Source organism: Tripterygium wilfordii, chromosome 9 (genome assembly GCF_013401445.1).
Source record: "Tripterygium wilfordii isolate XIE 37 chromosome 9, ASM1340144v1, whole genome shotgun sequence".
Taxonomy (NCBI): domain Eukaryota; kingdom Viridiplantae; phylum Streptophyta; class Magnoliopsida; order Celastrales; family Celastraceae; genus Tripterygium; species Tripterygium wilfordii.
This window is the reverse complement of record NC_052240.1, coordinates 11,930,740-11,958,585: the sequence shown is the minus strand read 5'-3', so window position 1 is coordinate 11,958,585 and position 27,846 is coordinate 11,930,740. Positions and strand designations below refer to the sequence as shown.

General features: G+C 38.2%; 3 protein-coding genes across 4 annotated transcripts; 2 read left to right on the top strand and 1 right to left on the bottom strand.

Moving 5' to 3' along the window:
• The first annotated feature begins 241 nt into the window (after positions 1 to 241).
• LOC120005678 (dnaJ homolog subfamily C GRV2) lies at positions 242 to 20,981 on the top strand. Of its 2 annotated transcripts, XM_038855452.1 has the most exons (22): positions 242 to 1,159; positions 2,347 to 2,580; positions 2,819 to 2,906; positions 3,049 to 3,257; positions 3,686 to 3,787; positions 3,869 to 3,931; positions 4,113 to 6,341; positions 7,602 to 7,964; positions 9,194 to 9,334; positions 10,526 to 10,918; positions 11,045 to 11,539; positions 12,119 to 12,342; positions 12,434 to 12,778; positions 14,294 to 14,588; positions 15,885 to 16,364; positions 16,438 to 16,783; positions 16,862 to 17,205; positions 17,282 to 17,746; positions 18,076 to 18,200; positions 18,782 to 18,905; positions 20,131 to 20,199; positions 20,512 to 20,981. In XM_038855452.1, exons 1-22 carry the CDS (start codon positions 740 to 742, stop codon positions 20,704 to 20,706), a joined length of 7,749 nt encoding a protein of 2,582 aa, XP_038711380.1. In that variant the 5' UTR covers positions 242 to 739; the 3' UTR covers positions 20,707 to 20,981. The 2 variants fall into 2 exon arrangements, with proteins under 2 accessions (XP_038711380.1, XP_038711381.1); XM_038855453.1 differs by lacking the exons at positions 242 to 1,159; positions 2,347 to 2,580; positions 2,819 to 2,906 and having other exon boundaries at positions 3,053 to 3,257; positions 3,676 to 3,787.
• A 905-nt stretch (positions 20,982 to 21,886) lies between these two features.
• Positions 21,887 to 23,191, top strand: LOC120004985 (non-specific lipid transfer protein GPI-anchored 13-like). Its single transcript, XM_038854395.1, has one exon. The coding sequence runs from the start codon at positions 22,157 to 22,159 to the stop codon at positions 22,583 to 22,585; it is 429 nt and encodes a 142-aa protein (XP_038710323.1). The 5' UTR covers positions 21,887 to 22,156; the 3' UTR covers positions 22,586 to 23,191.
• Positions 23,192 to 23,392: 201 nt separating this feature from the next.
• LOC120004984 (E3 ubiquitin protein ligase RIE1-like) lies at positions 23,393 to 25,242 on the bottom strand. Its single transcript, XM_038854394.1, has 4 exons — positions 24,833 to 25,242; positions 24,230 to 24,358; positions 23,890 to 24,151; positions 23,393 to 23,783 (listed from the first exon to the last, which is right to left on the bottom strand). Exons 1-4 carry the CDS (start codon positions 25,156 to 25,158, stop codon positions 23,595 to 23,597), a joined length of 906 nt encoding a protein of 301 aa, XP_038710322.1. The 5' UTR covers positions 25,159 to 25,242; the 3' UTR covers positions 23,393 to 23,594.
• Between the last annotated feature and the right edge of the window lie 2,604 nt (positions 25,243 to 27,846).

Genomic DNA, 27,846 nt, shown 5'->3' with positions numbered 1-27,846 from the left:
TAGATAATTCAATAATGCATTATAACAATATGGTCCATGCCATTTTAAAAAATTAGATAATTCAATAATGCATTATAATTATAGGAAATAGTTTCAGTAAATATTTTGAATGCATTATTCGCAAAAGTTTCCATAAATGATTGACGCCGATTGACCTTTCCACGTCATCACACCGTGTGTTCGTCATATTGATGAATATCACCGACATGTCACGTTATCCCTAAACGAAAGGATGTCTTTCCCAGTAAGGTCACAGAACAACGAAGCACAGCTCTCTTTTACAGCCTCCTAGTTGTCGTGGTCCTCGCTTTCTTTTCTTCTCAAACATCTTTCAACCTTAAATCCGTGTTTATATATCGGATTCAGTTCTGTTTCTTCGATCGGCCCATCTCCGTTGAAGACGATTTTACAACTGCAATTCTTCGATCGTGAAAGCGAACACAGAACGATCAGATTGGCATTCTTTTTTTCTTCTATGGTTCTCAGATATTCAAATTTTGTTTGCTTCTTAAACGAAATTAGGGTTTGTTAGGGCGATCGGAGGAACCCTAATCCCCTGCACGAGTGCGTAGAACTGGGGGCGAATCAGTCTCGGTCTCACCTGACCCCGGCGGGAGCCGGCGCGGGACTCTGGTTCTTTTTCCGTTCCAATAATGCCCCTCCTTCTCACACCCTCCGGTACCTACCTCAAATCGACACCGTGACTCACCATACTGCTCCCAATCCCCTCCAAACCTCCATGGAACCCTCCGCAGTTTCTTCTAGTTCTGCACCAACTCCTCTCGAGGAGCCAGAGTACCTCGCCCGTTACCTCGTCATCAAGCACTCGTGGCGCGGCCGTTACAAGAGAATCTTATGTATATCGAGCTTCTCCATTATCACCTTGGACCCCAATACCCTCGCTGTCACCAATTCATATGACGTGGCCAGTGATTTTGAGGGTGCCACGCCGATCATTGGCCGGGATGATAATTCTAATGAGTTCAATGTGAACTTAAGAACCGATGGGAAAGGGAAATTCAAGGGAATAAAGTTTTCGTCTCGATATCGGGCTAGAATTTTGACGGAGTTGCATAGGATTCGATGGAATCGGCTGGCCGCGGTGGCTGAGTTCCCGGTGCTGCATCTACGGCGGAGGACTGGGGACTGGGTTCCTTACGTAAGCTACTGGCTCTGTTCTTCTTAAAATAAATTTGGATATCACCTGTTTAAAAAAATACTACATCTGTGCATTAGGGCCTGACAGCTCAGATGCAGATTTAAGCACAATACGATTTATATGAACCGATGTTTGGAAGTGTTATGAATTTTCTGTATAAAGAGGTTGTTCCGTACATTCTAGATAAGGATCAACTGAAAATATTTTGTTTGCTTCAATTACTTGTGGATTTCACTAGGAAAAAGATTTATATGCTTTTTCTGCAATTTGGAAATGAATTACTGTATTTGTTTCTTGGTTGCACTTACTGTTGCTCCAACAACAAATTCTTTTTCGCTTCCTGGAAAAAAAATTACTGTAACTGTTGTCAGTGTTTGCTATGCACAGTTGTAGATTAAAACGAATGGCATACCAAGTACAAAATTCCTGTAGTGGAAATTTTTTTTATTAGTGTTATTAGAGTGGGAGGGGACGTGACTCCTGGTTCAATTCCTAAAGAGTAGGAAGTAGTGGATTTCAACTAATTTTTCTTATTGTTGTTTGAGATTAAGGCTTTGATGATGAATGTATAGTTGTAAGATGCTCTGTAATGTATTTATAACATCTGGTAGCAATATAATCCGTCTTTGGTTAAACATTTGTACATTATTATGCATTTTTTTCTAGATCTTTTACAGTCTTAAGGAGTATAGCTTTCAAAGTAGGTGGGTGAAACTTTTAACATGTATTGGATAAAAGTCAATAACCAATTTGACGCATTCTGGCTTGTCAGTGTTATTGAGAATCACAGATATCCTCAAGTTGTGTGAGAACTTGATCGCGTAGACTGTATAAAAACTTGAACAATAGCTGTCTCATTGTTTTTGTTTCTCATACTACGTTTATGCCTTTTTTCTACAATTTTATGCGTTTTAGGATGATTGATCTAAAATACAATGTTGGAGCAACTTGACTAGTCTTGTAGTCTGGACTGTCGGGTTGGTGTAAAATGTTGTATGAGCTAGAGTATGTGGGATATGCTAAGAAGATACTTTGTTGGGCCTCTTTATATTCTTCTGTGTTTCCCATTAAGCTTTTGCGATGGATATTTCTTTCCAAATTTATTACTATTTACAGTGCACACTTGCAGCTTTTATTTTCACGTGCATTTTAACCTGCTCTTATTGGGTAAATGGTTACTTGCACAGAAATTGAAAGTGACTTATGTTGGTGTTGAACTCCTTGATCTGAAATCCGGAGACCTTTGCTGGTGTTTGGACTTTAGAGACATGTATTCACCTGCCATCATTCTCCTCGCTGATCTTTATGGGAAGAAGACTAGTGATTATGGAGGTTTTGTTCTTTGCCCTTTATATGGAAGAAAATCAAAAGCTTTTCAAGCTGCTTCAGGGACCACAAATTCTGCTATAGTATCAAATTTGGTATGATAGAATTTCATACTGCTGCTTAATATTATATCATAAAAATTAGATGCTCTATCACATTTTTGCAAATGGTTGCTCTTAGCCCAAAGTGATCTTTTGTTAGGGGACCATGCTGGGGCTTTTTTATTTTGCCCATTGAATCATGTTGCTTCTCTAAGAAATATTTACTATCAATAATTAAAATTCTTTACCTAGTAATTAAAGCCAAAAATAATTACTACAATAATTTATGCAGACAAAAACTGCAAAGTCCATGGTTGGCATATTTTTATCTGTGGACAGTTCTCAATCCCTTACTGCGGCTGAGTACATAAAGCGAAGAGGTATCTTTATATTAATGCTTCTACTTTTGTTTATATCTGTAGCTTGTTTGTTTTCATGTTTTTTATTATGAGTAATTTGTTTTGATGATTACTAATCAATATATTCTTTTGTTCGAATTTTCGAAAATAACGTAAACCATAGCAAAAGAGGGAGTTGGTGCAGACGAAACTCCTTCTGGGGGTTGGTCTGTGACAAGATTGCGATCTGCTGCTCATGGAACTCTAAATGTCCCTGGGTTAAGTTTGGGAGTTGGGCCAAAAGGGGGACTTGGAGAGCATGGTGATGCTGTATCGCGTCAACTTATTCTTACTAAGGTTTCACTTGTCGAAAGGCGTCCAGAAAACTATGAAGTAAGTTGATTGATATATTTTAAATCACTTTGATTTTTCAATTCAAAAACCAAAAATCCTTTTAAACAGATGTCATAATGCTGGTGGCTGTTTCCTTGCTTTAAGGTTTGCCTTATAGATACGCTTTGTCATATGTAATTTGCAAATTGAAGTTCTGTTTGAAGATCAATTTGTTCATGCGTGATTCCCCTGAAATCATTCAGGGAAAACTATATTCGTAAAATGAGATCTTGGATTATCTTTACAAAAAAAGTAGCGGGCATGTGGTTCGTTTTTTTTTTTTTTCTTTTTCTTTTTCTAAAGTATATTTCCATTTGTGTGGGTACCTGGGCATATACATGCTGAATGCCTTGATGATATGTGTTAAATGCAGTAATTTATGGTGAAGTCATTCCAATTGCTGAGAAAAAATCATTAGATGTGTGCAGGCTGTTACTGTTCGTCCTTTATCTGCAGTAAGTTCGCTTGTCCGATTTGCAGAGGAGCCTCAGATGTTTGCCATCGAATTCAATGATGGATGCCCAATTCATGTAAGCATTTGATTGCATGCATTTTTAAATGCTTGATACCATGTGTTAGTTGAATGTTCTAATTCATCTGTGTGATTATAGGTTTATGTCAGCACTTCTCGCGATAGCTTACTTGCAGCAGTTCGTGATGCAATGCAAACAGAAGTAGGTACACGTGGTATTTTTTGGTTTTAGATAGCAAGTATATGGATATAGGTTGCTCTAAATTGACATATTACTATGATTATTGTTCGGTTTTCCTTTACGTTAAAGAATAATTTAGTGATGGATTATGTGCTGCTGGGGTTTAATGTAGTTTGGTTGACTTTTGGGGCTTACTTGTCAGGTTCAGTGCCCAGTACCTGTATTACCTAGGCTTACGATGCCTGGACATCGTATTGATCCACCTTGTGGAAGAGTATTTTTACTAGATGGACCTCAACGTGCTGTTGCTGATATGGAAAGTGCATCCATGCATTTGAAACACCTAGCTGCAGCTGCCAAAGATGCTCTTGCTGAAGGTGGTTCTATACCTGGTTCAAGAGCTAAGCTGTGGCGTAGAATAAGGGAGTTTAATGCTTGTATTCCCTTTAGTGGAGTCCCTCCTAATATTGAAGTTCCCGAAGTAACTTTCATGGCCTTGATTACCATGCTTCCTGCTACTCCAAATCTTCCTCCGGAGTCCCCTCCCCTGCCACCTCCCTCGCCTAAAGCTGCTGCAACAGTGATGGGTTTTGTTGCATGTTTGCGTAGATTGTTGGCTTCAAGAAGTGCAGCATCACATGTGATGTCTTTTCCTGCTGCTGTTGGAAGAATTATGGGTTTGCTTAGAAATGGTTCAGAGGGTGTAGCAGCTGAATCAGCAGGGCTTATTTCAGTACTAATTGGTGGTGGTCCCGGTGATACAAATTTAGTGACAGATTCAAAAGGAGATCGACATGCTACAATCATGCACACAAAGTCTGTGTTGTTTGCCCAACATGGCTATCTAACTATCCTTGTCAACCGGCTCAAACCTATGTCTGTCTCGCCTTTATTGTCCATGGCGGTGGTTGAAGTTCTTGAGGCTATGATCTGTGAACCACATGGTGAAACTACTCAATACACGGTCTTTGTTGAATTGTTACGCCAAGTAGCTGGTTTCCGGCGTCGCTTATTTGCATTGTTTGGGCATCCTGCTGAGAGTGTTCGTGAGACAGTTGCTGTGATTATGCGTACAATTGCTGAAGAAGATGCAATTGCAGCAGAGTCCATGCGTGATGCTGCTTTGCGAGATGGGGCTTTGCTGAGGCATTTATTGCATGCACTTTTTCTTCCTACTGGTGACCGGCGTGAGATTAGTCGACATCTTGTTGCTCTTTGGGCGGATTCCTATCAACCAGCTTTAGATTTATTGTCTAGAATTCTGCCTCCTGGCCTTGTTGCTTATTTGCATACACGCTCAGATGGAGTGCAACCTGAAGATGCAAATCAAGAAGGATCATCAACCAATAGAAGATGGAGACGTTTACTTCAGCAGAGGAAGAATCGTGCCGGAAGAGGAATTACATCTCAAGATAATTCTTTACCTTCTATTAATAATTCTGATGTTGGTGATCCTATGAGGCACCCAGGCACTCTTAGAGGATCAGATAGCTATCAGCGATCTGCTCTTGATCCAAATCCTGCACAGTCCTCGACTGTTCAATCTTCTGCTCAGACTGAGACTTTGACCAGTGAGGTGTCCCCTAGTGGGACCTTACAAAATGGCCATTTGCCTGTCATTGCTTCCGCTGATGCACCATCAGCAAATTTTCACGCTGCATCAGACCAAAATGCCTCATATTCATCTGATACAGATGCTCATGTATCAGGTTTTCAAGACAATGGCCTTCCAGCTCCTGCTCAGGTTGTTGTGGAGAGCACACCTGTGGGTTCTGGTCGGTTACTTTGTAATTGGCATGAATTTTGGCGAGCTTTTAGCATTGATCACAACCGTGCGGACTTAATCTGGAATGAGCGTACTAGGCAAGAGTTGAGGGAGGCTTTGCAGGCTGAAGTTCATAAACTAGATGTTGAGAAGGAGCGTACTGAAGATATTTTCCCTGGAGGTGCTTCAGTAGAGATTATGACTGGGCAAGATAGCATGCCTCAGATATCTTGGAACTATTCTGAATTCGGTGTTAGGTACCCTAGCTTATCCAAAGAAGTTTGTGTGGGTCAATACTATCTGCGTTTGTTACTAGAAAGTGGCAGCGGTGGCCGAGCCCAGGATTTTCCATTGCGTGATCCAGTGGCTTTCTTTAGAGCACTCTATCATCGGTTCTTATGTGATGCAGACATAGGACTGACTGTAGATGGTGCTGTACCCGATGAGTTGGGTGCATCTGATGACTGGTGTGACATGGGAAGATTAGATGGTTTTGGAGGTGGCGGTGGATTTTCAGTTAGGGAGCTTTGCGCAAGGGCAATGGCAATTGTATACGACCAGCATCACAAAACAATAGGGCCTTTTGAGGGTGCTGCCCATATTACGGTTCTCTTGGATAGGACAGATGACAGAGCACTAAGGCACCGCCTGCTCCTCCTTTTAAAGGTATAGGAAGATGTTTTCTTGTAATTTTTCGTTTGCTCCCCATGATTTGACTTTATGCTATTATTTGCGACTTTCCTCATTGTGAATCTGATTCTTCTAAGACCACCTTCCTCTCACCCTACCCTCACTCTCTCTTTCTCAGATTAATGGTTCCCAGGTTTGTATAATTGTATGTCTTTGAATTCCCTGAAGTCGGATTCTCATGCACCGATTTTTAAAAATTTTGAACTTCTTGAAAATTTAAAAATACTATAAACCACATTCAAAGAATCATGTGAGACAACTTCGGGGAATTCAGGGACCTTAAAATTCAGGTCCCCAGTCATTTTCCCTCGCAATCTCTTTCTCTCTCAGCAAAAAATATTATTCATGAGGCACCAAGAGGGTGCCACCCACGTAAATTGTGTTTCACAATAGCTAGTACATAAACAATTAATCCTCCCATCTTAACCTAGTCAAAGCTTTGTTTCTTTTTTTTCGTAGCACTAAAATTGCCTACTGCCATTCTCCTAACTGTCCCAAATATTCCTTTCCTTCAAATCTGACAATCCCCAATTCGTTGCATCAGATAGGAAGCCAGTTCCCTTGATTTGCTATTTTGCTGACCTGGTTACTCTGAAGCAGTAGATGTCTAACTGTTTCTTCTTTCTCCTTAGCAAACCATCAATTTACAATTGTCAATCCTCTTGTTTGGAGATTGTTATTTTTAGAACTCTCTCTTCAATAGTCCCCACAAGCAAAGAATGCACTTTAATGGGCATTTTTGGTTTCCATATTTGCTTCCAAGGATAGTACTTTCTACCTGCACCTTTGAAAATGCTACTAGTAAATGGCCTCCCAAATTTTCTTTTCTTTCTTTTCTATAATCCCTTCTAGTCTGAATCTTTTTAAAAATTAAACTCTTGGTCAATACAAATTGTGATTATGATAATGTGAAAAACTGCGTTTGTGTGTGGGTAGGTCTGGGTTTTGGTATAGGACCAGCAATAATGCCAAAAATAAGGAATCATATGTTAGCTCCTGCTGCTTTTACTGGTGTACACTAGATAGTTTCGTGGACATAGGGATATCCAGTGGGCCTAACTGTTCTGGCATTTTTTATCCATTGACTGTCAGCACTCTTTTTTTTATGGACCTTCAGCTCTCTTGAATCTGAAGCTGATCTTGTGAGGAAAGTGGAATAGCATTAGGAAAGTTTGAACTTTTTTCCATTTCTATTTGATGATTATGAAAAGGCTAGTATTGTTTCTTTTTGTGCAGGTTCTAATGAGGGTTTTATCTAATGTGGAGGCATGTGTATTGGTCGGAGGGTGTGTTTTAGCCGTTGATCTTCTGACAGTGGCTCATGAAGCGTCAGAAAGGATCGCGATTCCTTTGCAATCTAATTTGATAGCCGCTACTGCTTTCATGGAGCCACTCAAGGAATGGATGTTTGTTGATAAGGAAGGTGTACAAATTGGACCAGTGGAGAAGGATGCTATCAGAAGGTTCTGGTCAAAGAAGGATATTGATTGGACAACAAGATGTTGGGCCTCTGGAATGTCAGATTGGAAAAGATTGCGAGATATACGTGAGCTTCGCTGGGCACTTGCTGTTCGGGTTCCTGTTCTCACATCATCTCAGGTATTGTCATTGTAGGCTGAAATATGGCACTTATTCTCACTTTGCTGTACAACCCTCATTTTTATATCCTTTTTTAAGGAGCATTTATAAAGAGGATATGGATTATACTGGAGTAAGGGAAGTATAGCATTAAATAGGAATGAATGGAGGAGGATCCATGATGTAGTTTTGAAACTACCGATGAAGATTTTAGGTAGGATTGAGCAACCAAAACCCTCACCCAAAAATTTAAGAACACTAGAACAAAAATTCCCAATTCCTTGATTTCTTGAAACTGAAACAGACTTTCAGCAAACAAGAAGAATAGAAACTTGAACTTCTAAGTTGAAATCCTGAATCTCTCAGGTAGGTTCGGATAAACTCACCTTCCTCTCTCAGCCTCTCACCGAGCGTGTCTAAGGAATCTCTCCTATAACAAATTTTGTATAAAAACTCTCATTATTATTTATTCTTGACTTGCATCCATATATATAGACTCCTAGTAATCCTAATTACATAAGAAACTTCCTTCAAATAAAACTAGGATCCCTAAAAGCAAACTAATATGACTCCAATTATAACTAGGACTTGACTTAACAAAGTAACCTAATAAAGGACTCTCAAAACAAATAACTATTACTAAATTCGAAATTCCAACATATCTGAAAATTCCGACAATACCCTTAGTATGAAAACTAAAAGAAACTTAGTTAAAATAAACCCAATAATAGACTAACTTATAAAAGCCTATATTAATGGTCCTCCGGCATCAATCCATGTAGTGGAATTCCATCTGATTTCTCTTATTGGTTCATTTAGCCGGCCCTGATTTGTTTTGTATACTGGCTTTGGTATTGATGATTAATGATTCATCTGATTAAGTAATGTATTCTGTGATGTTTTTACCGGATATGTAATAATTTGTCTGATCAAGTAATTTATTCTGTGATGTGTTTTCCAAGATACTTTGTCAAAATCTTTTTTTGGTTATAAAATGTTCATTTTGGTGGATTTTTTTTTTTTTTGATACAGGATTTCCATATGAAATCCAAAAGGTATATGACTGATTTTTTTAACCAAACTTTGGCTGTACATTGATTAACACAAATTTACTATTGCGTATTTATATGAAATAGGTCTATTAGAACTTTTTCTGTTCTTTTCTTGTGTAGGTCCAATGTTTTTTCTTTTCTTTCTTCTAGACTACTATTTCTTGATATTTTTTTTTAATTGATGGGTTCTGTATCCAGGTTGGGGATTCAGCACTGTCAATATTACACAGCATGGTGTCTGCACATTCGGACATAGATGATGCTGGGGAAATAGTTACTCCAACCCCAAGGGTAAAACGAATTTTGTCAAGTCCCCGTTGCCTTCCGCATATTGCCCAGGTAATTTTTACAATGCCTTTGCCTATTAATGCACTTTAGACTTTGATCTCAGAAAATATCTTCAGGTGTTCTCATGTTGTAATGGTGTCTGGATGCATCTGCTATGCATGGGTGCATGTCAGCAGTGTATGAGAAGTTGACTTCTTTGCCAAATATCTGGACAAAATCAGCAATACTGAATTGCCCTGGAAGATTTTTTTTATATAAACCCTGGAAGAATTAAAAGTGAGAATATAAGAGATTTGTTTGGTGAAATTTGAACTCCAGAGATTTATCTAAACCTTACACGCTTCTGGTGTATTAGCCATCATGCTGCTGTAGATGCTTGGTAGCCAAGTTTAGTGTGGCTCCTCTGTTAGTTATGTATTAAAAAGTTGAGGTGGACAATAATTAAATTGGTATGGTGAAACATTTTTAATCTATGTTTGAATATCTTCATCAGCTCACATGTCGTTTATTCATGTCTAAAAATGAAATAGGTTTTGTAATTGAAGACAGGCTTTGTAAGAAAACTGTTTGAAAAAGACAAGTCCTTAGAGAAAATAGATAACCTAGTTGATTTTAATGATACTGAAAAACATAGCTATCATAGGAAGTCAATATGGTTACAGAATGATAAGAATCGATTAAAGTCATTAAACAAATTTAGAATGCAGAAAGTCAGAAAGGCAAATGGGGCATTTATTTAATAAAAATTATTTGCATGTCTTTGCTTCAGAATGCTAGAAATTGAATTCTCGAGTGCAACAAGATTTTTGGCAGCCATAGTAGCAGTTCTAGAAAACTTCCGTTTGATGGTTAATAGGAACATTAGCTTGCCCAAATCAACATATATGTAACAGGTGGCTGTGGATGTTTTCAAGACTTCAGCTTTCATTTATATGTATAAGATATGATTTTAATGTGGCTGTTGATGTTTTCAAGACTTCAGCTTTCATTTATATATATAACTATATAAGATATGATTTTTAATAGATTTTTTTTATTTTTAAAATGCTTAGTTTGAACTGATTTTTCTCATGATGACTGTTGTCTTTCTAAGCTAGTTAACAGTGTGTGCCATTTCATGCTACAGAGTCTCTCTGTAGTTATTATACTGCTTATTTTTGTGCCTGTTAAGTATTCATTTAAGTCCTTGCTTAGCATTAACTATAACAATAGGATGCTGTTTTTTCATATGCTAAAAAACAGGCCATGCTTTCTGGGGAACCTAGTATTGTGGAGTCCGCAGCGGGACTGCTGAAGGCTGTCGTGACAAGAAACCCCAAAGCCATGATACGTCTGTACAGCACGGGTGCATTCTATTTTGCCCTGGCATACCCTGGATCTAATCTCCTTACAATTGCACAACTCTTTGCAGTAACACATGTACATCAAGCGTTTCATGGTGGTGAAGAAGCTGCAGTTTCTTCATCTCTGTCACTTGCAAAACGTAGTGTATTGGGTGGGCTTCTTCCTGAATCATTGCTTTACGTATTGGAACGCAGTGGTCCAGCTGCATTTTCAGCAGCAATGGTATCTGATTCTGATACTCCCGAGATTATTTGGACACACAAAATGCGAGCTGAAAATCTGATTCGTCAGGTATTCAAGTCAGTTTAAGCTGATTCATGCATTTGCTTTACTTTGTTGTATTGAATCCTTCAATTTGACACCAGTACATGAAGGTTAGGTATGGTCTGGTATTTATTCTCTACTATTTCCTGCCAGGTTTTACAGCATCTTGGTGATTTCCCCCAAAAATTGTCACAGCACTGCCATTCTTTGTATGAGTACGCACCTATGCCGCCAGTGACATACCCTGAACTAAGAGATGAAATGTGGTGTCACCGCTACTACCTTCGAAACTTATGTGATGAGATTAGGTTTCCAAATTGGTCGATTGTTGAACATGTTGAGTTCTTGCAATCTTTACTAGCAATGTGGCGTGAAGAGTTGACCCGCAGGCCAATGGATCTTTCTGAAGAAGAAGCTTGCAAAATACTTGAGATATCACCTGAAGATGTGTCAAAAGATGATGCAAACAACTCGAATTCTCTTGACGCAGCTGGGGACATGAATAGCATATCAAAGCAGATTGAGAACATTGATGAAGAAAAACTCAAGCGACAGTATAGAAAACTTGCAATGAAATACCACCCAGACAAAAATCCTGAAGGGAGGGAAAAGTTTCTTGCTGTACAGAAAGCTTATGAACGACTTCAGGTAGATGTTGCTTTCAAGAGTTGGTATCTATTGTCTAAATCATTAAACTCATGAAATATCAAAAGGTTGTTTTGAACTGTAGGAATCCATGAGTACTCCTGTTTGACGATGGCCCCCTTCCTGATTGTGAAAGTTGTGTGAATGAATGAGCATTTTGTGATCTATTTTAGCAGTTGCTTTAAACCTGAACTTGGTATTTGAAGTCTATCGTTTCTGACGATGAGCTCAATATTAATTTTAGCATCTTAATTTCTTTTTTCTTTTCACATTTCTCATTTTTCCTGAATTTCTTTATTTGTTTGTATGAAAATCAATCGAAAAAAAAATTATGCAGCAGTTGATTCATCTTATTGATCCCTTTTGGAAAGAATGTATGATTTTTTTTGTCCACTGCTGCTTTTTACTCATGAGTAATCTTGAAAAAGTCCATGTACTCTAGTTTCCATATCATTATTTTGCAAATATTGTGTTGTTATGTTGATACTGTTTTTAGGATATGCTATACACATGTTGAGATCCTATAGGAGTTTGATTAAGAATTTTTACTGATTATTTTTACGTTGTATGGTTTGTTATTAGGCAACAATGCAAGGCTTGCAAGGTCCTCAACCGTGGAGGCTATTGCTTTTGTTGAAAGGACAGTGTATATTATACAGACGATACGGAGACGTATTAGAGCCTTTTAAATATGCTGGTTATCCAATGTTGCTGAATGCAATCACAGTAGAAAAGGATGACAATAATTTTCTTTCATCTGATAGGGCACCTCTTCTTGTTGCAGCATCTGAACTTACTTGGCTGACGTAAGTGACATTGTTTTTTTATTTTTTTTCCCTGCTGACATCCAATAAAATTGACAAGCTTACTTTGTTTATACAATTTCCTCGTCATTAGGTGTGCATCTTCTTCATTAAACGGTGAAGAGCTTGTGAGGGATGGTGGGATACAACTTCTGGCAACTCTTCTTTCCCGTTGCATGTGCGTAGTTCAGCCGACTACCCCCTCCAGTGAACCATCGGCGATTATTGTTACTAATGTGATGCGGACATATTCTGCTTTGAGTCAGTTCGAAAGTGCAAGGGCTGAAATCCTTCAAATTTCTGGATTAGTTGAGGACATTGTGCACTGTACTGAACTTGAGCTTGTGCCAGCAGCTATTGATGCTGCACTCCAGACCATAGCCTGTGTTTCTGTATCCCCTGAATTGCAGGATGCCTTATTAGGGGCCGGTGTGCTGTGGTAAGACCGCTCTTCTTTCTACTTATTAGTATATTTAGTATTATTCTTTTGTCCTAACCATCCACTAGTTAGCTTCTTGCCTGCTCTTTCTGATTATTTGATTTATTTATTGCTGTATCTGACTTTATGTAGCAATTGATATTGTTTGATTTGTTATAGAAAGTATGGGTTTATAACCTAATACTTAATTGGAGTAAGTAACCAATTTAGGAACTTATGGTATAGTTTTAGTTATAAGGCAGGTAGGTGTTTTGTATCATAAGAGCTAATTTGTTTCCTGAATCACCAAATCTTCCCTTTTCACATTATTTCGATCAAATTTTTTTGTAAAGATGAGAATTTCACCAAAGATCCGCTGGAATCTCTATAGTTTAAAATATTAAAGGTAAACGTGATAAAGATTTTTTCTGCCTTGGCAAACCTCATGGAAGTAGTTGTAAATAATTCATTTTGATGTTCATTGCATGTTTAACATATGGAAAGTGTTTTTTTTTTTTTTTTGTTTCTTTAATTTATGACCTAACTTTTTTTGTTTTGAAATACAAAATCCTTGTTTTCTTTTGTAAAACTTTTAATTTGGAAGAAGTTGACTAATTTCTTAATTCTTACGTTTCTTGCATTTTCCTCCATAATCCTGTTAGGATGGGTGCAACCTAGAGGTCATAGGTTCAATTTCTAGAAACAACCTCTCCACATATTATGTAAGGGGTTAGAGTTGCATAATCTTGCATGTCCTCGATCCTGTCCACTGTGGGAGACTCGTGCATGGGTGTTATTTACCTTGTTTACCTAGTCTTGTTGGGAGGGGGTACAAGGCAAGAGTGATCATTCGATTCAGAACAATTTCAATCTTGTATCCTATTTCTTCTTTGCCAGCATCTATGTTTAGCTTTCTATTCTTTTACTTATCTAGATGTGTATTCCCCTACATATTCTCACAAGAAGAAAGCTCTTGTTGTGCCTGGCAATTCACCTTCCACTCTTTCCAAGATTTCTATAGATTCATTTCGTGTCCTGCTTAGGTAGCTGTTTCAAATTTTCATTTCGGGTGGTTGGGTTTTCGTTCTGCACATATCATTGTTGGGATTTGGCATCTTAAAGGAAGTTCATGTTTGGGAACTTCTTTCCAAGGCTTGAATCAAGTCAAAGTGTAATTAAGCATGGTAAATAAAGATGACAAGATGTGTGCATCAAGTAGTACTGGTGGTTTTCGTGACTGTAAGACCTTGATTCTCCTGACATTTCTTTCTCGTTATTTTTTTAAAAATTGCTAGGCATCCGTTAGTAGATTAAAGATATAAGTATTGAGTATTATGAACTTTGTTTCTATCATGAACTCTATACGGCTGCCATTGAGCCTGAGGTCATTTTTCTTTTGCTTCTACTTGTCGATTTATTTTTTGGGTTTTAACTTTTTAAATTTGAAGCAGTTATAATATTTGTAAACCTTTGCAACATTTTTATCTTGAGTTTTCATATTGACCTGCTCTCTGTTCTTCCTAAAATTTCGTTTAGGTACCTGTTGCCCTTGTTACTTCAGTATGACTCAACTGCAGAGGAATCTGGTACGACAGAATCACATGGTGTTGGTGTTAGCGTTCAAATTGCAAAAAATATGCATGCCGTTCAGGCATCTCTAGCCTTGTCAAGGCTTAGTGGTTTATGTGCTGATGAGAGCTCTACACCTTGTAATGCACCAGCAGCTGATGCCCTTAAAGCTTTGCTAACTCCTAAGCTTGCCACGATGTTGAAAGATCAAGTCCCAAAAGACCTACTTTCCAAATTAAACTCAAACTTGGAGTCTCCAGAGGTAAGTGACAGCCCTTTTTTTGCACATTATTTGAGGAAATGCTGATATTTTGATGTGACCATTTTGAGTCCGATTACAAGCTGTAGTACCCAGCTCGAGTGGGCGGGGCCACAAGCCTATGTAGTGTCAAGCTTGGTGGTGTTGGGTGAGCTACCGAGTGGCGAAGGGGCTCAGTGCTCTAAATCTCATATCACATAGGGGAAGAAGGGGAGTGCAGAATATAATAGACCAAATCTCCTAACCTAATGAACATGTTTTCTTTTTGAACAACCCTTGGGTAAGCCCTTTCAGTGAGGTAAGGAAGAAGATGGGCAAGCGATTCTCCTCCAATTGCATTGATCAGTTGGATGAGAGTGAGATAAGCAAGGAAGCCGGGAAAGCGAAAACGGGTGAAAAAACCTAAACGTATCCGGGTAGTACGCCTGGAACAAAAAGGTTCGTCGTACAATTGCGGCGATTAAAAAAAAAAAAGAGTATATCCCTCTCCCTTAGTGTCTTTCCACTTCCGTCGTTCAGAAACAAACACTTCGCCTAATTCCTTTGAATCCCGGCCCAGTATTTCCACTAACCAATTATGTTACAACCACTAAACAAATTTGGTTGACCAACATGGTTTATGAGCATCAATGTAGCGGGCTGAAAGGCTGATTCGCTTACTCATTCGATTACTGATATGATTGATTGGAAGGCGAAAGGGCCTGGGAGAACAAAACCGTGCAGGCTAGTATGGGCTGGCCCAAAGCAGATAATATTTACTAGGCCCAAGGAGGGGCAGGCTATTACACAAGCTGTCTGCTTGCTTCCGGGAAAATTTGTTACGTTAAATATCATGGATCTCAAGAATGAATCTTCTTAGATGACTTCATATGCTGTTACATGTTACTGATGGTTTTTTAGTATCTGCCTCCACTTTTTTTTTGCGGGCTATGGTTTTATGTATGTTTTTAAAATGTAATGTGAAAGCCCTAACCAAGTTTGAGTACCCATTTAAGTTTGTCAGTATACTTTTGGTGCCGTCTTATTCGTGTATTAATAAGTTGAATAATCAATTAGTCATAGGAGGCTGATTTCTACAAGTCCTGGGTTCTTGGCATGATTTCACTGTTTCTTTTAATGCGTTGATTTACCTTTTTGGCACAATGCTCATGTTGGATACCATTTGTGCTAACTGCCAAGGCTTTTTTTCACCTTATTTCCAGTGAGCTTCTTCCTCAGCATATTTTCTAGTTTCAAGTTTCGACATTTGGATTCAATTTTGATTAACACGATTGACTAATCAACTGCTTGTGGTTGTAGATTATCTGGAATTCATCAACGCGGGCGGAGCTACTGAAATTTGTGGATCAGCAACGTGCAAGCCATAGTCCTGATGGGTCATATGACTTGAATGATTCACGTGCCTTCATATACAAGGCTTTATCAAAAGAACTGTTTGTTGGTAATGTTTACTTAAGGGTCTATAATGATCAGCCGGAATTTGAGATCAGTGATCCAGGAGCTTTCTGCGTTGCTCTGATTGATTTTGTAGCATGTCTAGTGCACAATCAATATCCCACAGATTTTCTGAATAGATATAATGTTAGCAGCTCATCCAATGATACACCTGAGCAGCAAGGGAATGCTGCTGATACATCGGTTCAAAGTGATACTGCTGATGAATCAGTTGATGGACAGCATAAAGATGATGATACTTCTCCATCGCATGACGGAAAACCAACAGAGAAGGAAGAATTGGAACTTGTTAAGAATCTTCAATTTGGACTGACCTCATTAAAGGTACATAATACTCTATAGCGTTTTGGATGTTACTTATGTAGTGTATCTAACATTCTTCTTGGTATAACTGCAGAACTTATTGACTAGCAATCCAAATCTGGCATCCATATTTTCAACTAAAGAGAAGCTACTGCCTCTTTTTGAATGCTTTTCTGTGCATGTTGCTTCAAAAAGCAATATTCCTCAACTTTGCCTTAATGTGCTGTCTCTCTTGACTGCATATGCTCCCTGTTTAGAGGCAATGGTTGCAGACGGATCTAGTCTTCTCCTTCTATTACAGATGTTACACTCTTCCCCAGGCTGCCGTGAAGGGGTTCTTCATGTACTTTATGCCTTGGCAAGCACTCCAGAACTTACTTGGGCGGCTGCCAAGCATGGTGGAGTGGTGTACATTCTTGAGCTTCTACTGCCTTTGCAACGTAATTGTTGTGCCTTCAGCTTACTTTTTATTTACTCAATATGGTTCTTTACTAATGAGAAAAGGTGACAACATGCAGATGAAATACCCTTGCAGCAAAGAGCAGCAGCAGCTTCATTATTGGGAAAACTTGTTGGGCAGCCAATGCACGGGCCAAGAGTTGCTATTACACTAGCAAGGTTTCTTCCAGACGGCCTGATATCTGTCATTAGGGATGGTCCTGGTGAGGCTGTTGTGTCTGCACTTGAACAGACTACAGAGACACCAGAACTTGTGTGGACACTAGCGATGGCTGCTTCTTTGTCTGCACAAATTGCAACCATGGCATCAGATCTTTACCGTGAGCAGATGAAAGGTCGTGTTGTTGACTGGGATGTACCTGAGCAAGACCCTAGACAACAGGAAATGAAAGATGAGCCGCAGGTTTGACCTGATGACTACTATATTAATTTCGTTGTTTTTATAATGTTAGGATACTCATGGTTTCATGGTCATGCAGGTTGGTGGAATTTATGTCAGGTTGTTTCTAAAAGATCCCAAATTTCCTCTTAGGAACCCAAAGAGATTTTTGGAAGGACTACTGGATCAGTATTTGTCATCCATTGCTGCCACACATTACGAAACAAAGGCTGTTGACCCTGAGCTTCCTTTACTTCTATCTGCTGCTTTAGTTTCATTATTGCGAGTACACCCTACACTTGCTGATCATGTTGGATATCTTGGATATGTGCCCAAACTCGTAGCTGCTGTGGCCTATGAGGGTAGAAGAGAAACAATGGCATCAGAGGAGATTAGTAATGGAAACTGTAGTGATAAAACATTTGAATCTGTTGATGGATCAACACAGCCTGGACAAACTCCACAAGAACGTGTGCGGCTTAGTTGTTTGCGTGTCTTGCATCAACTTGCTGCGAGCACTATCTGTGCTGAAGCTATGGCAGCAACTAGTGCTGGAACACCTCAGGTATGCATTTTACAGATGGATTATTTTGAAGTTGGTAATATGAGAAATGAGTCCATTGTCGCAGTGTTTTCATTTTTTGTCTTTGGATTAATCCACATGTAGATATATCTTTTTTAATAATGTTGGAGGGTGTCGACTTACAAAATTAATCTAATGCAGAAGATGGTTGCTTAGAATGTTATTGTAGTTTTGTTGATTGTAATTTTCCAACTTTTCTTTGATGGTTTTGATTTTCCTGTCCTTTTCCCCTGCCTTCTCCATTGGGTTTGTTTTGAGGTGGTTTCATGCCTCATGATGGCGCTGGTTTAATCCTGTTAATCTTATTTCAGGTCGTTCCTCTTTTAATGAAGGCTATCGGATGGCAAGGTGGAAGCATTCTAGCTCTTGAGACACTAAAACGTGTTGTGGTTTCTGGAAATCGAGCTAGGGATGCACTTGTTGCGCAAGGGCTAAAGTGAGTAACTTTTTGTTGGCTAATCAACAATATATCATTGTTTGCTTTACTTTCTACTTGTTGTAGGGTTGGCACTTATGAAAACTGAAATATTGTCAAAGCATTTATTTGCATGTAAACAATCCCCAAAGCAGAAACACTGGCATGTGTATTAGATTTAAAAGTGAATTGCATGTATTTTTCCTAGAAGGAGGGGGCAGTCGGCTTTCTGATATGGTATTTTTTTTAATGTAATCGGAAATTAGTTGGAAGGGTTCGTGTAAGCTGATGGAGCGCTAACCATTTTGGCATTTTAAGAGTTTAAAGTGGATATCATTGTAATCCATCAACCTCGCTAGCCATCTCACCTGCCTTGAGTTAATCAACTTTCTTTTAATAGATATCAATCTCCATATATGAATATTCTCCTAATTTCATCTTTTGTTGGAATGTTCTACACGATTTTTTTTTTTTTGTTGAGCATACATCAATTGGTTGTTCCTCGTGTCCTAGGGCAAGTTTCTAATTGTATGTATTTTAACATATTAAACATGAACTTTTTATGCTTTCTGGTTTCTGAAGAAAGCATGTGGATGATGTAGGGTTGGTCTTGTTGAAGTACTTCTTGGCCTTCTTGACTGGAGAGCTGGGGGAAGGAGTGGACTCTGCTCTCAGATGAAGTGGAATGAATCAGAAGCATCCATTGGCAGGGTGCTCGCTGTTGAGGTTAGAATTTGTAAAGAATTTAAGTGTTACATATGTTTCTATGTTGTTGGGCATTTTAGTTGGTCGCTTTTTAAATTCCAAGTCCTCGAAAGATTCTGTCTTCCCATTGATAATTTGTTACTGAATTTTACATGGGTCCTGATGTATTGTAATTGTTCGACATTCTTCATTGCCTACATGCTTCCTAGATTCTCGAGTGATTTTCAAAATCTCAATTCCTCAAACAGTTATGAAGCTGAGGTTTGTCCACGCTTTGGAAAAAAAATTTTAAAAAAATGATCTGGTAATACTCTTAGGCTACATAGGCTTGGAGGTAGTGTACTGGGAATGGGATTCCATTTTAAATAGAATACTAATGTGATTATAATGCAAGCTTCTGGTGGGTGTTGGAAGTACTTCCTTTGGAAGCAAAGTTTGGCAATGCAATGTCGGAATCTTGGCTTGGGAAACAACTTGGGGAAAAGAATCCTTACTCTAGACAACCTTCAAAATATAGTAAGCACTTTGCCTAAGAGTAACAGACGCTACTTGCGCAAATCTTGTGAAGAAACAGTGTGAAACTTAATGCCCCATTGTAGCTTGGCGACTATCTTGAGAAACAGCCTCAATTTGATGGGAATGAATTGGGCTGTAGCAAACGGTGGAGGAACAGCTAAAAAAGCTTCGAGCTATTACTTGGAGTCTGGAGCAAGAAGCAGCTCAATTCCCTCGGCCATTTTCTACACTCTGGAAGGAAAGTTACAGAAGAGCCTTTGAAGTGAAGGAAACTCACTACGATATTTTGAAAGAGAGAATGATTTTCTAGCATTTCTACTTGGTTTAACAGAAGCTATGATTTAGACGAAAATTCTCTTTGGGATATTCTAGCTCATATTACTTGTAATTGACTCTTTGTTTGTTCCCAGACCACTCTCTTGGTGCCATCATTTATAATCAATAAACAAGAACGTTGAGACCAATTATATTGTCATCGGGACCACAAGTAATTTACATTCCCATTGGCATAATTTGGAAAACAAATGTAGACTTAACTTATGGTTGGAGTGTTGTCTCTGGAAGTTCTAAATAAAGTTTCTGCTTGTCTAAACCTCCTAAAGCTCAAAGAAGTTTGCTATATGTGTGGTATGAACCATAGTGGAATGTTTGATTGTTGGTTGGAACTTACATTCGGTTCAAACATTTTATTGGAGAGTTGTGTTTCTAAATTTGTGGTTTGAATTCTCAGGTTCTGCATGCATTTTCAGCAGAGGGGGCACATTGTACTAAAGTTCGTGACATATTAAATGCCTCTGATGTAAGTAGCGTTTCATACTTTTGTTTTTGAACAAGTTGTGTTCATGTTGTAACTTCTAGTTATGTGTTGCCCTGGTCTCTTTTTCAGGGCTAGAACCTGTTTGTCTAGTAAGAACTATTGATCATGTATATTGAAGTTCTTATGTTAAATCAGTTATTTGTAAGATTTAGTACAATAAAACGGGGCAGTGAAGCGTGTACCAGTTCTTGGTACTTTCAATTTGCAAATGTTGCCAGTAATATTGGCTGAAGTAAATATATTATGCCACAAACTGGTTTAACCTATTTGCTTTTTATTCCATCTATTTTGCAGGTTTGGGGCGCTTACAAAGACCAGAAGCATGACCTTTTCCTTCCATCAAATGCCCAGTCTGCGGCTGCTGGAGTTGCCGGCCTAATTGAGAATTCATCTCAACTAACTTATGCACTTACGGCTCCTCCACCACAAGCCACACAGGGGAGGTCACCTGCTTCAACCTTGACGGAGTCGAATGGAATGCATTTCTGAGTGAGAAAATTTCACTGTCTTGCCCTGGTAGCAGTGAAGTCCTACTGCTTATGCAACTGTATAGCTTTGTGTACAGTATGATTATCATTTTTTGCGGTTTTTTATTGCAAATACTCTAGTTTGACAACCATAGTCGAGATCTGCCATTTTAGCAAGAAAATTGAAGGAAATTGTTTTCTTTTTTGCGTGTACAGAAACTCACGCCATCTGTATATTGACTCAGTCGATTAGTCCGTTGCCAATTTGTTATAAATAGATGAGCTTTTTTTGTGCGACTTTTTTGTACTAATCTTTCTCCATACATAAATTCTTCCTTGACCCTAATTGCAGGAGCTCAAATCATTTATCATATTATTGTGCTTGCGTGAGCCCGGCCAAATAGCTAATTGGGAAATGAAAGGAAATGGGAATAAAATGTATGTTTTTTCTATTACAATTAAACTTCTTGTAACATTAATTGTGTCAAAATGGATTAAAGTATTATGCTAAGCTTGTGAGGAAGTTTCGTAGTGGTTAAGAAGGGAAGGTTTTAGGTGAGTAACGATAGAAATTTACATATTTTTCTATGGAAACTCTCCTGAACATTTTCTTTTCCAATTATCGGGAATCATCCTCCGAAATTTAGATCGTGGATTCAATTCCTCAATGGAACTTTTGAATTAGAAATTGAAAAAAAAAAAAAAAGACACTAGTTAGGCGCCCGCATAATGCACGGGAAGGCCAGATACAATTTATGGCAATAGAATTATAATCAAGTTAGTATTGTCATATGTATCTTTATGGAGTCCAAATACAATTGCCACATAAATTTTTATTTTTTAGTAAAAAAATTTATTATTGGCTACTTCTACGTGACATGACATGAGTTTCAACTTTTGAACTTATTTAAGCTCGCATGTGCGGAAAATACCAATAAAAATATCAATTTCAAGTTTTAACAAATATTATATAAAAATAATTTTGCCAATATATATAAAATTATAATCCACTTGTTCTTTTACGAGAATCCTATGAAATTTCATCCTCAATTCACTGAGGTTCCGTTTGATGCTCTGTATAAGATAGTATAATTTTATTATCCTATGTACTCCTAAGTTAAAAGTTAAAACATTTCATTAGTAGGGAAGCATTCATCTTATGCTCTGAATGTTGGTTGTTTCGTGGCAAAGATGGAAATTGATTTCTCTAAGCTTATGAGGAACTTGGAAACTTTTATGGGAATGTTCTTAGGGAGTTGCAAATATCAATTTATTGTAACATAGCCTTGGAATATGCAATACCAATTTTCAAGGCAGTCCATGTATATATGCAAAGTAAATTTTAGCTTGAATTTATTTACCACCCCACAGCTCCTCCACACTGCATTCAATTTCAGCTTCCCACCTATTCAAACTCTCCTCTCTTATATAGCCGCCACTCTTTTCTTTAAGAAAGCTCAAGTAAAAGAAAGATGATCAAAAGAAAATCACCAGACATTATGAGAGGAAGCAACAAGATAGCAGTGTCATACATAGTGGTAATGGTGGTGGCTTCATTGACCATGGCATCAATGGCAACATTTGAAGAGGATGAGAAGGAATGTGCTGATCAGCTTGCAAACCTCGCATCATGCATTCCTTTTGTTAGTGGGACTGCAAGTAAGCCAACCCCTCAGTGTTGCCAGGACACACAGAAAGTGAAGACCAACAAGCCCAAGTGTCTCTGTGTACTCAACAAAGAGAGTACTGATCCTTCAATGGGTCTCCCTGTTAATACCACTTTGGCCCTCCACATGCCTTCTATTTGCAAAATTGAAGCCAGTGTCTCCAATTGTCCTAGTAATGTCACCCTTAAAAATTCAAAGTTTTTGGATTGCAATAGACTAGATAGTATGAACTGAAGACTTTCATTTTTCCATACTAACATGGTGATTCTTGCCTGGTGATCTATTTTTTCCAGCTCTACTGAACCTCTCACCGGACTCCCCGAACACAAAGATCTTCAAAGATGCTTCAGGTTCAGATTCTAGCAAATCTTCAACGGCAAATTCCCCTTCATCTCGTGCATCATCATCATCGACGTCTTCTTCCTCTGGGTCCAGTTCACAAGCAGATTCAAAGAGCAATGCTGGAGCCAAAATGAAGTTAGTTGGAGACTGAATGTATTGGTGATGTTGGCATCTGTTGCATGGATATTCTTCTGAGATGCTAAATCAGGACTGTGGGGATAGCTTATGTAGGCAGTGAAATTGCTAGGAGCTTTGTAGGGATCAAAGGCAGTTTCTGGTTCTCTGCCTGTTTGTCACCTTCAGAATTTCCTGTAATAAAGGAGAATAATAACAAAGTGGAAAGGTTCTTAAACCTAATTAATATGCATTCCTTTCAATGCAAACCATCTTTCATTTTATGATGGCACTTACAGCAAGCACAACACCCTAAAGCCAAGCTCCAGTCTGAAACTATTGTTGAACCCATTTAGACACTACACCCTGATTCACAGGGCCAGGGACCAACTGTCTTGAGCAAAGTAGGTCATGATGCCATCACCTAAGTGGCATCCAAAATGAAATACAAGTTCAACATGAAGTGGCGGAACAACTTAAAGCGGTTTTCAACCTCATTTCAGAATCATAGAGAAAGAAAAAGGTTCAACAATTACTTGAAAACCCCTGAGAAGCTCATTTCAGAACCATAGAGAAAGGAAAAAGTTAACGAAATCATGCCAGCAGTTTTTAATTCGAATCAAACCATTCACTAATTTGTAAGCGACGTAAATATATACAAAGGTAATTTGATTCACAAAGATGAAACAGGTGGAGGAAGTACATGACCCCCTACCTGAAAGTTATCCCCGTTCTATGAAAGAAAAAAGATCCCTCCATTCTTTGTTGTTAACTTGTTATCCGTGCTTCATACTTGACTAGAGTTACCAGAAGAAGATGATTGCCTATTGTTTACACGAACCATTTGTTTACAGATTGGACAAAGTGCCCTGACCATGAGCCATTTATCCACACATACACCATGGAATAGATGAGAACAGGGCAGCTCCTTTAAATCTTCACTATCCTCGTATCTTGCCAAGCAAATGCAGCAGACCTACACCAAGGCATGACAAGAATAATGCTCATTCGAAAAACAGGTAGGAGAGCTACTTTAATCAAAATGCAGCGAAAACAAATAGCTGAGGCATTCCAGAACTTACAGCGTCGTCACTACAGATGACACGCTCCCTCTCTGTTCCTGCAGCCACAACCCCATCTTCACCAATTTTTGTCTCACCATCCCTTGCATTGCTACTACCATTTTTCAGTAACTTAAATTTGTAAGTAGGCAAAGCGTTGATGCATTGGGTAGGGGCTGCTCTTCTTGCACTCAGGCGACCGCGGAGGCACAATACAATTGAACATAGAAAAAAAGGCGTTGCGTACTTGATGTATCCAAATGTAAGAAATACAACGCTGAGTCTGCAAAAACAGTTGGAAGATGAAGGGTCGATCTTCAGCAGAAATGTTTATAAGCACCCTCAAGCCACTGAGTGGTACCTGTACAAACTAGGAGCCTTGGAAGAAGAAGAAGAATGATCTCCTAATATCCAATAATTGCCAACTCCGAACCAAATGGCAAAGCTTATTTCATATCCAAACTTTAAGTTGTCCACAATGTTATAAAGCCTGCCAATGTTGTGAAGCAAAATTCATTCTTAACGAATATAGGAACTGTTGAAGATCAAATGCTTACAAACATCAAGCATTATCTGAAGTGCGCAATCTAACTTTCCTCCATGGCTCCATAATCTCTTATACTTTGAAGACAAACTTTCACACAGTGATGAGGTTGCTTCATCACAACCAAACATCACAAAGCCACAACTGCAAAAGGCCTTGGGAAAGCTGGGTTTTTTTTTTTTCTTTTATGAAGAGAATCATAATTCATTTTGCACACATTGTAAAGGAATATGTGGCCAGTGCTAGAGTTACTAGGGTGGTCACAAGTTGAATTCATAGAAAGAGACAACAGATAAAAGATTCATATCCTCTCATTTACCCAGATATGCAAAAGATTCGTTCTTTTCAAATAAAATTGAAGTAAACAACAGAACATCACATAGCTACGTACACTGCAATAACTCCAAAAAACAGACGTACCTAGGGTATGCAAGGAAGTATCGATTGAAGAGTATAGGAAGACTCGCCGCACAAATAGCTGCGTAGACAACAACCCAAATAAAGAGTCCGTCTGGTGGCTTCTCGTGTCTTCGTCTCGACACCACCAGCACGACTATCGCCGCCGTGATTTCGCCGACGGTGTAGATAAGCTTGATTAAATGCCAAAACAAGAACACCGTGTAAGAATTCCCAGTATTGGTTTCGATGGAAGAAGTCGTTCGAGCATTCTCGTTCTGGGTTAAGTCGGAGCTGTTGATTGTTCCCGCGTCTTCTACACGATCACTGATTTCCGGCGACGGCTCCATTAAATCGACTTAAACCCCAAACCAACAATTAAGTACGTATATATTTGTGTGGAACGTGAAAAGTCAAAGCTTTTTAGTCTATTGTGTGTTCCTTAAGCTGATTGTCTCAATCATTGAGGTGGCCAAAACAAAAAGGAAGAAGAGAATACTCTCATATACAATTCAACAACATTGATTTTAACTAATAAAAAAACCTTATAATAGGCCTTAATTTTCATAGGCAAAGAAATATATTTTGTGGAATGAAGTTTTTTTTTTTTTTAAATAATGTTATAGAGAAGTGTATAAGAAATTTTGGAGATGAACTGTGGAAGAATGGAGTGTTTTTGAGTTAGTGATGATGATCTATGATACCCGGACTCTTCATTTTACCTTATCTCACTCTATGGTAGCTTTCAATGAGAAAAATCGGACACGCGAATATGTACCCATACCCGATACTTGTACCCAAGTCTAGGATTATAGGTGATGATAGTGTTATTTATGAAGGAAGTAGATGAAAAAATGGAGAAGCTATTTGGATGAATTGGTTAATAGATAGTGATGAATGGAGGGAAGGTAGGAGAATTTAGTGTTCCTTGGAAAGATAGAGGGATGTCATATATGTATTATGCCCTAAGGTTAAGGAGACTCTAAAGAAGACGAAAGTGGATGCACAAGAGAAAATTTATATTAAGTGTGAAAATGTGTGGGAGAGATGAGATTAGTTTACTATAAAGTTAAAGAAAAATAAGGGTTAACCTTCTTTAGACGGTACGTTGACATAAAAAAAAAATAAAGCAGATTAATTTGCAATAAACCGTAATAAAGAATGGATATGATCCTAGGGTTAAAAGATGGTATGCCGTGTTGAAAGGTTGTGAGTTCCGTGTTAAGAAATGACAATGAATTTCTTAATCCAAACTTGGCTATAATTATGAGATATTGTCCACTTTCTCAAGTCCAAGCCAACCCATCACATGGCTTTTTAGGGCTCACGATTTTAAAATGTATCTTACTCAGTCAATGAAGCCTTTCAGCTTATAACATGTCCTTCATATCTTTAGTTTTGCAATGTAGGACTTTTCTCAACAATATCCTCCTCACTTGTGGGCCGAGGTTAAGCCCACCAAGTGGAACCAGGAGTCACATATGTACGACCCGCATTTAAGCAAAACAACCTCACTCGATACCACTTGTTAAGGAAACAACAATGGACTCCATAACCCAAACTTAACGAGTAATATATTGTCTGTTTTTTCATGCCCAATCCATCATAGAGTTTGTAGGACCACTTAGGTCTCACGGCTTTTAAAATGTGTCTTTCTAAGTTAAAGAAACTATAGAACTTGTAATATGTCCATCACATCTTTTCTCAACATTCCATTCCTATTCCAAAGTCTTTATATGAAAATTTCATTTGTCTGTCTAGAATATGTTAATTTTTTTTTAAAAAAATATAGAACATGCAATCATTATGTGTACTCAAGAATCCGCACAATAGTCTATAAAGGTAAAGTTGTAAATGTTATGGACGTAGGGGTTCCGCAATTCATTTAAAATTATATATATATATATATATATATATATATATGTATAGTATACAAGTTGAATATAATAATTTGGAAGGTGTGTCACATCACATGAAAAAAAATTATTTTTAAAACTTGACTAATTTTTCTCCATCATTAAAATATATATTGGTAAACCATAGGGAATTGCAGAACACCAAATCCAAAAGTAATAAGGCGAGGAGGAGACAAAAATAGAGGGGATCATTGAGTGGGTGACAAGGTAGAGTCGGGCACCTTAACTAAAAGACGGGCTTTGAAAACTATTTTTTTCCTTTGTCCATGGATCGGACTAGAGTTGGCATTAGAGCCCATATTGTTTTTCGGGCCAAGTTTCTGACTGAAACTTTGAGCCAGCCTGCCCTGTTATTTTAGGGCCAATATTTTGTATTTGGGTCGGCCTTGGGCAGAGGTGTTGGCCCGATACTTTGGGCAAGAATTCAAGTTCAACTGGAGCCCGCACAAGTTCCACCCATCATCAAACCTAGGGCTTCACATTTTGTATTAATCAAACTCATGTATTCAACAAAAGTACCCTTCTGTAGAAGAGGAACGCACGCGCATATATATATATATAATTTCTCATATAAAATTTAATGTAAGGATGTAAAATAAGGATTATGTTTTAATTGTGTGGATGAATGAGATGATAAGTGGGATCCACTGCTTTGGGTTCCACATGTTTCAAATCAATGGTATGAACAACTGAACATAAACTTTTATTTTACATCCTTACATTATACTCTTATATGAGAATTCTTTTGTCTATATATATATATATTTATTTATTTATTTATATTTATATATTTACTAGCATAAGTAGGGTCCAAAAGACAATTAACGTAGATGGTAGTTGACAACCTTTCACCAAAGGGTGACTAGCTATAGGATTATCGATATGGCAACAATTCAATTCATTATTTCCCTTAAACAACAAATATCAACCTTTTTGAATTGATATAATTATATGTACATAAATTAGGTACATGTGATTGTCCAATTTAATTAATAGAGGCAACTATTACATATATACTTGTTTTTTTCCTTCTCTCTTTTTTATATGGGAATTCATATTTGCACTGGACAAACTCATGTATGGATTTATGATAGAAATCGAATTCACAACTTCCGAAAAGTT

Bases quoted from the DNA above. Each gene is read 5' to 3' on its own strand.
- LOC120005678 (XM_038855452.1), top strand. From the start codon at position 740: ATGGAACCCTCCGCAGTTTCTTCTAGTTCTGCACCAACTCCTCTCGAG. The intron at 9,335-10,525 runs GTAATTTTTACA...GCTAAAAAACAG, and splicing joins GCCTTCCGCATATTGCCCAG to GCCATGCTTTCTGGGGAACC. The intron at 12,343-12,433 runs GTAAGTGACATT...CCTCGTCATTAG, and splicing joins TCTGAACTTACTTGGCTGAC to GTGTGCATCTTCTTCATTAA.
- LOC120004985 (XM_038854395.1), top strand. From the start codon at position 22,157: ATGATCAAAAGAAAATCACCAGACATTATGAGAGGAAGCAACAAGATA.
- LOC120004984 (XM_038854394.1), bottom strand. From the start codon at position 25,158: ATGGAGCCGTCGCCGGAAATCAGTGATCGTGTAGAAGACGCGGGAACA. The intron at 24,152-24,229 runs GTACCACTCAGT...CTGTTTTTGCAG, and splicing joins AAGGCTCCTAGTTTGTACAG to ACTCAGCGTTGTATTTCTTA. The intron at 23,784-23,889 runs GTAAGTTCTGGA...GCCTTGGTGTAG, and splicing joins TCATCTGTAGTGACGACGCT to GTCTGCTGCATTTGCTTGGC.